This window comes from Sphaerodactylus townsendi, linkage group LG02 (assembly GCF_021028975.2).
Source record: "Sphaerodactylus townsendi isolate TG3544 linkage group LG02, MPM_Stown_v2.3, whole genome shotgun sequence".
NCBI lineage: Eukaryota > Metazoa > Chordata > Lepidosauria > Squamata > Sphaerodactylidae > Sphaerodactylus > Sphaerodactylus townsendi.
The window spans coordinates 9633221-9643775 of record NC_059426.1 but is presented as its reverse complement, the minus strand read 5'-3'; the positions used below and the strand labels follow the sequence as shown (position 1 = coordinate 9643775).

Below are 10555 nucleotides of genomic sequence, written 5' to 3'. Positions count from 1 at the left end.
GATTGTGTGCATGACATATTTTCTCAGTTATGGTTTATGTTGCTTTGATGCTGTACATACTGTCATAGGACATTTTGCCTTTTGCACTTTTCACTCTTGCACTTTAAATATTTTCACCTTAGTTAAGTGCCTTATTAGTATTGGCAGCCAGGGTACGGTGGTTTTGCTACTACAATGTTAAGCCACTTATAGCCAATTTTTAGCATAAGCAGTACAACAAAAGGAAACTAAGGCTGTGTTTGCACTTTCTAATGCTCCATGGCTTAGCCGGGGAGCATACCTGCTGCGGGGCGTCTCACCCTGCTTGTAGTTCCCCACTCGAGTCAATGCTGGTGAGGCAAGCCCTGAATGGTTTCCCACGAGCCCAGGGCTTTCCCATGAGCACTGCGAGCTCTTCTGGATTCTCTTACATAAGGTGGGAAAACTGGCCCGTTTATGCTACGGAGGAGTTTTGCATGCCCGTGGAAGCCTCTGGAGCAACAAAGGGGGCATTTCAAAAGGACCTCAACCTTTGCGGTTCAGGAAACTCGTGGAGCAAAGCATTGCCACAGGGCGGCTCCGGGACAGAAATGTGTCAGTCATACTGCAGCACCGAGGGCTGTGCGAAACTTCCAATTGCATCCCTGTGCAAACAGAGGGACAATTTTGGCATGCAAAAACATCCAGAGGGACTAAAGGGAGAACCCTAATGTGATCCAGCTGATTAAACAAACAGGAAGCTTAAAGACCCGCAGATAAGATTTTGGCTGATGAGAGCTTTACAGACCCAGCTTCCTGCCCTCTCCCTATCAACAGTCAAAAAGAAGGTCATCATCTCCTCCTATATCTATTTCTCCTTTTCCTCCCTCAGAATTCCTTCCTTTTCCATCCTACTGTATTTTATCTGTCTTTGGCCCTTTCCCCACTTACCTTAAGCCCCGCGCTACTCTCCTCAAGTAGCGCGGGGTCCCCCGGCACTCCCCACTACCAGTAGGGGGCCACAACGTTATCGCCTCGACACTGCCGCCAGCTCACAGGCTCCCTCAGCGCCGGGTAGAACGGGCGCTCCTCGAAACGGCGCCTTTTGATGACCCCGCGCAGAGCGTCGGGGGGACGCCTGGGTGCGCGCCAGAGATGACGCGCGCTGAGAGTAGCGCGCAGCAAAGGGCAGCAAAGGTAAGTGGGGAAAGGGCCTCTGTCTCGTTGCAGGCCCACCCTCCTTCCTTCTTTCTCCTCCCTGAAGTTGGGCTCCTGGGGAAAAGGTTTCACCACCCAGAGCAAAACACAACGTAAGATGGGCTTGCATGGCAGTATGATGGCCTAGCTTCCTGCCCTCTGGAGAAAAGTATCCTGCCGTCCAGAAAAGAGAAAGGGGTTGACAAAGGAGGAATAATTTCTGCCTTTAAAAGCCATTTATTTTTGCCTTACCTGAAGACTTCAGAGCAAAGTTTTCCTCCTTGATCTGACCTCTTGCACGTTGACGAAAAATTTTCTGTAAGGCAATGCACCGTTAAGGACGGAGACCTTATAGCACCTGTGCAAACAGAGGCCTAGACGGCAGTGCAGAGAATGGTTAAAGCTGATTTCTCCACCCACCAGCGTCCTTGCCAATGGTACGGCGGCACTGAGCACTGTTCAATGAACAGCACGAAGAGCTGGCATAGCAGAAATGGGTACTGCGCAGTAATGGAGACTCTGGTTATGTAAAACACACTGTTTAGCTACACTTCTGTGCAACAACTGGAGAGGGGTTGTGACTCAGCGGTCCCAATTTCAATTCCTGACATCGCCAGTTAAAAGAATTAGGTGTTCGTTGATAGGAAAGGTCTGGGACTCTGGAAAGCCACTGCTAATCTGAGTCGAAAATAACCAAATTGTCAGGGAAAGACCAAATTCTGTATAAAACAGATGTGCGTACTCATGTGATCAAATGTTTTCAAAGGTGAGAAATTAATTGGGAATTAGGCAGTGGTGGGATCCAAAAATTTTAGTAACAGGTTCCCATGGGGGTGGGATTCAAACAGTGGCGTAGCGCCAATGGGACTGGGAGGGGCACGACGGGGGCATGGCTGGGCATTCTGGGGGCGGGGCATTGCTGGGCGGGGCTGTGGCAAGGACGCAGCCGCTGCGCCGGTCCTTGGGCAGGAAACGAATGCACACAGGCGCAGGCTGCCACACACACCGGTGCACCTCCTGCTAGACTGCTTCAAGTTCTGCGCGTTACTGCTGAGGAGCGGAGGAGGGGCGTAACTAAGGCAAAAATCACGTGGCAAAATCACCAATTAGTAACCCCCTCTCGGCACACACAAATAATTAGTAACCTACTCTCAGGAACCTGTGAGAACCTGCTGGATCCCACCTCTGGAATTAGGGCCGTTGTTGGAGGGACGGTTGGACATGCTTCTATTGCCAAATTTGTTCCAAAGAGCAAACAGCAGCATTATATACCAGTTATACACTTCAGTCATCTTTTAATTTTGAAAAACAACAACACCGAATTACTCAGTTACACAACAAATTATGAACAAATTACATAAAGTCTCATTTGAAGAAGCGCTGGTTGTTTGTCTTAAGGGTTTTGGCCGCCTGCTCCTCAAATTCCCTTTTTGCCTAGCCTATTGTCAACTAACTTGTGTTTTGACAGATTTTGTGTTGTGCAGGGAAACCCAGCCTACTATATTGCAGCGCTTATCAACCCTATATATAGGAGAGCCTACATGCTGGCTAGATTTAACATTATGCCATCCCCGCTCCATAGAGGAAGACTCAAGGGTCTACCAAACGATAAGAGGCTTTGCCCCTGCAGTCCAGGGCAGCTGGATTCCATTGCACACATCCTCCTCCACTGCCCACTTTACCAGAATCCAAGATCCAGCTTATTACAAATCATCGACTCTATGAAAACCCTGACAGAGCTTGATAAAGTAAATATGCTCTTAAACTGTAATGACCTTGACTGTTGTCTCGCAGTGGCAAAGTTTCTGGCTGAGGTTTGCGAACTGAACTTATGATCCAGTGTGAAGTTTTATCTAGTAATTTTAATTGTATTTATATTGTATGTTCTGTATGCCAATAAAGGCTTATTGAAATTGAAATTGAAAATTGACAGATTTTGTGTTTTTTTTAATTCTGTTCACCTTGACCAGGGAATCTTCTGAGGGGGAGTGGGTGTTCATTTTTTAAAGCAGCCTTTTTGCCTTTTATGGCTTTCTGGACTTGAGTGGTTAACCAGGAAAACCTCCTTTGAGTCTTGCCGGTAACCTTCTTTGGTTTTAAGCATGCATTCTATCAAGGTCTTGATCAGCATAATTTTAAACGGCTTCTAGGCAGCCTGGAACTTGGGCACCTTGACGGCCACCAATAGCTTTTTTAGTTCCCACCCCGTGTTTTTAGGAAGTGGGTGGAGCCCTTCTCCTGACTGGCAGGCAGGTGGTTTGGGGAGACATTTAGCACTTACCTCAAATTTGTCCAGCTTGGGTGTGGCTCCTGAGATCTGCAGGTGAGGACAAAGAGGAGAACTTTAGACAGACATCCGGTTATCATTCACAGGTAGCAAGAGCCCCCTCTTCTATTTGACAGCATTTAGCTTTACAAATACGTGGCACACGCCAGCTAACGGGATGCCCACCAGGCCGCTGCCATAAACAGATGATCAGGGCTGCGCAAAGACAGGGCAAGGAGATTCTCAGGAGCAGCAGTGGCGTAGGAGGTTAAGAGCTTGTGTATCTAATCTGGAGGAACCGGGTTTGATTCCCAGCTCTGCCGCCTGAGCTGTGGAGGCTTATCTGGGGAATTCAGATTAGCCCGTGTACTCTCACACATGCCAGCTGGGTGACCTTGGGCTAGTCACAGCTTCTCGGAGCTCTCTCAGCCCCACGTACCTCACAGGGTGTTTGTTGTGAGGGGGGAAGGGCAAGGAGATTGTAAGCCCCCTTTGAGTCTCCTGCAGGAGAGAAAGGGGGAATATAAATCCAAACTCCTCCTCCTTCTCCTCCTCCTCCTCCTCCTCCTCCTCCTCTTTTTCTTCTTCTTCTTCTTCTTCTCCTTCTCCTTCTCCTTCTCCTTCTCCTTCTCCTTCTCCTTCTCCTTCTCCTTCTCCTTCTCCTTCTCCTTCTCCTTCTTCTTCTTCTTCTTCTTCTTCTTCTTCCTTGGAAATGTACAATGGAATTGCCCACATTAAAAGCAATCAAAAAATATCTATATTGCCCTTACCTCTTCAGTTGCTGGATTTTTCAGATGATCCAAAGTCTTGGGACTGTAGGGAGAGCAACAGAAACTAGTGAGCTCTGGGATGCTTTCCTCTTTCCTGGGCTCCTGCTGGCCCTTTGTCGTGTAGTTTGCTAACCCCAGGGAATTTTCATCTTTCAGCTGCTCTTCTCTTTCTCTCCTGGCCCACCCACCCTGGGGGGGAGGGAGGGGGAGGGGGACGAGGAGAGGGAAGAGGTCTGTCATGTGGTCATGACGCCTTGGAATCACTCCTTATGCTCACAAAGGTGGAAGCCTTCAGACTAGTTAAGAATAGGCTCTTGGATCTTGATTTTCATAGTTTGACTCGTGCTGCCAAGACAACCTGTTCTCCGACTACATTATTAATCCCATGCGAGCGTGGAATTATGGCAGCATATCTTCGTCTGCTGATTAATCCCACCCAGAGGAGACTTCTCCTTCTCCTTCTCCTTCTCCTTCTCCTTCTCCTTCTCCTTCTTCTTCTTCTTCTTCTTCTTCTTCTTCCTTGGAAATGTACAATGGAATTGCCCGCATTAAAAGCAATCAAAAAAATATCTATATTGTCCTAACCTCTTCAGTTGCTGGATTTTTCAGATGATCCAAAGTCTTGGGACTGTAGGGAGAGAAACAGAAACTAGTGAGCTCTGGGATGCTTTCCTCTTTCCTGTGCTCCTGCTGGCCCTTTGTTGTGTAGTTTGCTAACCCCAGGGAATTTTCATCTTTCAGCTGTTCTTTCTCTCCTGCCCCTCCCACCTTGGGGAGGGGGGAGGGGGGGAAGAGGAGAGAGAAGAGGTCTGTCATGTGGTCATGACGCCCCTGGGGAGGAGGGTTAGAGAGGAGGGAAGAGACCCATCATCCCATCGTGGCCCACCCTGGTGGGGGGGTAGGGTAGGGAGGGGGCCCATAATCAGGTCACCCACCCTGGGGGAGGGGTTGGGAAAGGGAGGGAGGGGGAAGGTGGCCGGTCATCTGGTCATGGCCCACCCACCCTGAAGTAGAGGGGAATTGTTTCCAAATGAATAACATGCATTGCATTAAATGGAGACATCCTTTTTACCTCTGCTCTGTCAGAACTTTGAACATCAGTCCTGGAAAGAAACACAAACTGCATCAGAAGTGTTCTGCAGCATCAGTGCACAACAGCCAGGTTAGGATTGTACTCAAAGAGGCAGTGCGATGTAGCAGTTAAGAGCGACAGACTCTAATCTGGAGAGCAGAGTTGGATTCCCCACTCCTCCACATGAGCAGTGGGCTCTAATCTGGAGAACTGGGTTGGATTCCCCACTCCACCACATGAGTGGCGGATTGTGATCTGGACTTCGACTGGGTTCGACTTCCCACTCCTACATATTAAGCTTTCTGGGCAACCTTGGGCTGGTCACAGTTCTCTCAGAACTCTCTCAGCCTCACCTACCTGACAAGGTGTCTGTTGTGGGGAGGGGGAGGGAAGGTGACTGTAAGCTGTTTGAGACCTCTTACAGGTAGAACAAAGCAGGTTACAAAACCAACTTTTCTTCTTGTTACCAGGCAGAGGTGCATCCTGCAATTGTAAACCACTTTGAGACTCCTTAAATGTAGTGAAAAGTGGGCTATAAAAACCAGCTCTTCTGCTATGCAGTTAATTTCTACAATCACTATTGATCTAGCTTCTGCAATAATCTCTGCTTTAGGGTAAGCCACTGTCCTAGGCAGTGGTGGGATCCAAAAATTTTAGTAACAGGTTCCCATGGTGGTGGGATTCAAACTGCGGCGTAGCGCCAATGGGCCTAGGCGGGGCATGACGGGGGCGTGGCCGGGCATTCCGGGGGCAGAGCATTCCTGAGCGGAGCTGTGGCAAGGACGCAGCCGCTGCGCCGGTCCTTGGGCGGGAAACGAATGCACGCAGGCGCAGGCTGCCACGCACACCGGTGCACCTCCTGTTGACTGCTTCAAGTTCTGCGCGCTACTGCTGAGAGGAGGGCATAACTGAGGCAAAAATCACGTGGCAAAATCACCAATTAGTAACCCCCTCTTGGCACACACAAATAATTAGTAACCTACTCTTGGGAACCTGTGAGAACCTGCTGGATCCCACCTCTGGTCCTAGGTCCAATAATCAAGTCTCTCCACACTGACCAAGGAGCAATTTTTACACTCTTCCAGACATACTCCACCATCTTTCAGTCATCCATTGCTCTGTCTGTCATTGAGAGCTGTTTATTCCTTACAGTTATGGAGGCACAGTGGTCAGTTAGAAGAAAATCCCATCCTTCCAGACTTTCAAAAAAACCCCAAGCCCAATTAAACAATTAGCAGACTTAATCCACTTCCATATTTTGTGATGCGCAGAAAAAAAATACTTATATCTCTCCTGGTGGTTATAGATGGAAAACAAAATTAAGTTGAGATTGAACTCACCAGCAAACATGGCCACCGTGAGGACTGCTAATATCAGAAGACAGAAGTGACTCTCTGAGAAGAGAGAAGCAAATTCAAGAAGAGAGATGTAAATCATGGTATGAGCACAGCTGGAACTGAAAACAGTGTATGCCTGAAAAAGGCATGTTTGCTGTATGGTGGATGCAAATATCCTCTGCAAGATTTCTAGCCCCACTTTAACTTTCCACTCTCTCCATGGCAAGCAAATCCACTTATAGCCTGATTTTCATTTTGCCTCTCTACGAGAGTGGGACAGATTTGCCAAGGGGCACAGCTTAATCCCGGGCCTCTTCCCTCTGCCTGCAGCCAGCCCACCTAGTCTTACCCGCCCCCCAACACACACACTCCCTTCCAGTGTTTTGAACACTTCCCCCTCACCCCTTCCCTGTTGCCCACCATTTTCCACTTCTTGTCCTGCCGTATCATTTCTACTGCCCATGGCCTCCCCACTCCTGCATATCTTTAGGATTTTTTTAAAAAAACATATCGATAGATTGATAAATCGACACTAATACTAAAAAAAGTAAAAATAATGAGCAGCAGTGGCGTAGGAGGTTAAGAGTTCGTGTATTTAATCTGGAGGAACCGGGTTTGATTCCCAGCTCAGCTGCCTGAGCTGTGGAGGCTTATCTGGGGAATTCAGATTAGCCTGTGCACTCCCACACACGCCAGCTGGGTGACCTTGGGCTAGTCCAGGGGTAGGGAACCTGCGGCTCAAGAGCCGCATGCGGCTCTTCTGCCCTTGCACTGTGGCTCCATGAGCCGAGCCGCCAGCCCCATCCTTGCCCACCCCGCAGGCAGCAGGGTGGGCATACCAACTGCCCATGGTCGACTGGGCTGCGCCGCGGGCTTCCCCTCTCACCAGCCCCGTTGGAGCAGGGCGAGTGCTTTCCCGCTTCATCCTTGCCCGCCCTGCAGGCGCATGCATGCGCTTCTCAGAATGAGCGGAGTAAAAGGTTAAAAAAACCCCTATATATATAGTGTTATCTTTATTTTAAATGTCAAAAGTTATTTGCGGCTCCAAGTGTTTTCTTTTCCCGTGGAAAACGGGTCCAAATGGCTCTTTGAGTGTTAAAGGTTCCCTACCCCTGGGCTAGTCACAGCTTCTCAGAGCTCTCTCAGCCCCACCTACCACACAGGGTGTTTGTTGTGAGGGGGGAAGGGCAAGGAGATTGTAAGCCCCTTTGAGTCTCCTGCAGGAGAGAAAGGGGGGATATAAATCCAAACTCCTCCTCCTCCTCCTCCTATTCTTCTTCTTCTTTTTCTTTTTCTTCTTTTTCTTCTTCTTCTTCTTCTTCTTCATCTTCTTCTTCTTCTTCTTCTTCTTCTTCTTCTTCTTCTTCTTCTTCTTCTTCTTCTTCTTCTTCTTCTTCTTCTTCTTCTACTACTACTACTACACTACTACTAATAGATCAGTACAAACACCCGATTTGCCTCTGCATTTGGTCAACAAATGCATTTGACCAGCCTCACAGTTTTATACACAAGCAATCAGTGATTCCAGACCACACCAGGAAAAGCCTGTCAATCTTGACGCTTGGGATTGCAGCACGTCTCTAGATGGACAATCGTGAATCTGGGGAGCTTAGCAAATGGCAGCTCACACTGTCCTTTTGCGGTTCTGCAGTTTGCACGCCGCTGTTTCCTCCCGGAAAACTGACCTCTGTCTCCTGGTTGCAATGAAATCCAGACCGGTTGTAAGATAAAATGGGAGAGAGGAGATCTTCCCTCCTTGGTACATGTGGGAAGGAGAGTGAAAAATATTCCCTCTTTCGTGTGAGAAAGGTGCAGATTCACCTGGAGTATCCAGTATGTGAGTGATGTAGTTGTTAGAGTGTCAGTCCAAAACTGGGAAGATCAAATTCCCTCTTAGCAGTGGTGGGATTCTAATAATCTAACTCAGCGTTTCCCAAACTTTTCGGGTACCCTGGCCTCACTCTTCATATCTCACGGTACCCCTGCCGCCACCCTCCACCTTCCCCTCCCATTTCCCCTGCTTGCCACACCCCCCACCTTCCCCTCCCAGGGTGAAGGGTAGCACTGGGGGTGGCGGCGGCTGCTGACCTTGTGGCAGGCCCTGCCCCATGGGTCAGCTCCATGTCCTTGCTGGCGCCGGTGGGAGACACCACAAAAATGAGGGGGGGGGTTAGTGTTGCCGTGGTACCCCTGGGACATGCTCACGGCACCCCAGGGTACCATGGAACCCTGGTTGAGAATGGCTGATCTAACTACTGGTTCACCCACCCCATCACGTGCCCCCTCCACTGCCATCCACTTACCTGGCTGCTTCCCGTTTTTGATGTTGGGCCAGAGGGAGGCGAGAGAAGGTGGAAGCTGTGGCTTGGCCTGTGTCCTGCCGAGCAGCCACCCAGCCACCGAAGGGGCTGGGCTTCTTTCACTAGCCAGCCACCAGAGGTGGCTGACCTCAGAGCTGGCTGCACACCTGGGGAGCGACTGTGCGGCCTGGGCGGGCCTTTCTCTGGCATTGGCCAGGAGGCCTGGGTGGGTGGCGGCCGCCGGAAGCTCCCGTGGGGGGCTGGCCAGCAGCAGATCGGGCCGCCCACCTGTGGACTGGCGGCGTAGACTTCAGGGGAGCCCCTCGCTCCCCTGGGAGAGGGAAAGAAGGGCTTTTAGCACCTCAGAGCAGCCAGCTGCTCCGGGGCTCTGAAAGCCCCCTTACTCCCCCTCCCCTGGGAGAGGGAAGGATGGGCCTTTCGTGCCTCAGAGCAGCTGGCCGCTTTTAACAACCAGTTTTCCTGAACCGGTGTGAACCGGCTGAATTCCACCACTGCCTCTTAGCCGTGGAGCTTTGTGACCGTGGTCCAGTCAGACTCTCTCTGCCTAACCTACTTTCTAGAGAGATGTAAGAAGAAGAAGAAGAAGAAGAAGAGTTTGGATTTATATCCCCCCTTTCTCTCCTGCAGGAGACTCAAAGGGGCTTACAATCTCCTTGCCCTTCCCCCCTCACAACAAACACCCTGTGAGGTAGGTGGGGCTGAGAGAGCTCCGTAGAGCTGTGACTAGCCCAAGGTCACCCAGCTGGCGTGTGTGGGAGTGTACAGGCTAATCTGAATTCCCCAGATAAGCCTCCACAGCTCAGGCGGCAGAGCGGGGAATCAAACGCGGTTCCTCCAGGTTAGACACACGAGCTCTTATCCTCCTACGCCACTGCTGCTCCCTTAAGGAAGCAGAGGAAAAGAGAATGGGGGAAGCAGCATTTCTTTCTTACGCAAATGAAGTATTTACTCTAATTCTCTCACGGAAGGAGTTCACAATATCTTTCCCTCCACCTAACAGATGCCCCTTTCTTTAAACGAGATTCGAATTCGGATTTTTTTTTTAAACCACATGATTAATTGTTGATGGTTCCTGGAAATATAAATAATTTCACTTTGAACACATTTCATACAGATTACTAAGTACAGGCCTGGACTGAGTTTAACCCTTCGTTCCCCCCAAGGAAATAGAGGGGTCTTCACCCCCATCCCACTGGCAAATAGAACCAAAGGTCTCGGTCAACCAATAGACTCACTAGAGCACAGCTGCGTCCAAACATCAGTCAGCTGCATCCGAACATCTATTGACCTCATCTGAACATCAGTCGGCTGCATCTGACCGTCAGTCTGGTAGATCTGAACATCCTCGGCTGCAGCGACCACTCTTGCTCTTTTGCGTACTTTTTTGAAGACCCTGAGAAGAAAACACACATGATTTGTATGGTGGGGAGGACCTCTGACTTTGTAGTCTAGGGGTGTGTGTGTGCTGAAGTCACACTGGAAGCAGCAGAAGAGTTGCATCACACCCAGTGGCACAGTCGGCTGATTGTTAGGTCTCAAACCTTGAAGCAACAAATGGACTCTGTATTGTTAATCGGCAGCGTTTATTGATCGGCATTGAAGCACCCCCCTTTATACCGATATTTATCCCCCCT

The 10555-nt window shown here is 49.7% G+C and overlaps 1 protein-coding gene across 3 annotated transcripts in view; it reads right to left on the bottom strand.

Annotated features, from left to right (window-relative positions):
• Positions 1-10255, bottom strand: part of LOC125427299 (SUN domain-containing protein 3-like) — an 18316-nt gene extending 8061 nt beyond the window's left edge. For all 3 annotated transcript variants that reach the window (XR_007243659.1, XM_048486520.1, XM_048486521.1), the window contains exons 1-6: positions 10157-10255; positions 6604-6657; positions 5264-5294; positions 4777-4819; positions 3437-3472; positions 1408-1471 (exon numbers count right to left, since the gene is read on the bottom strand). Coding sequence is in view for 2 of the 3 variants with exons in the window: in XM_048486520.1 (XP_048342477.1) it covers positions 1408-1471; positions 3437-3472; positions 4777-4819; positions 5264-5294; positions 6604-6657; positions 10157-10235 (307 nt within the window). In the remaining variant the exon portion in view is untranslated. The remainder of the gene's footprint in view (positions 1-1407; positions 1472-3436; positions 3473-4776; positions 4820-5263; positions 5295-6603; positions 6658-10156) is intronic.
• Between the last annotated feature and the right edge of the window lie 300 nt (positions 10256-10555).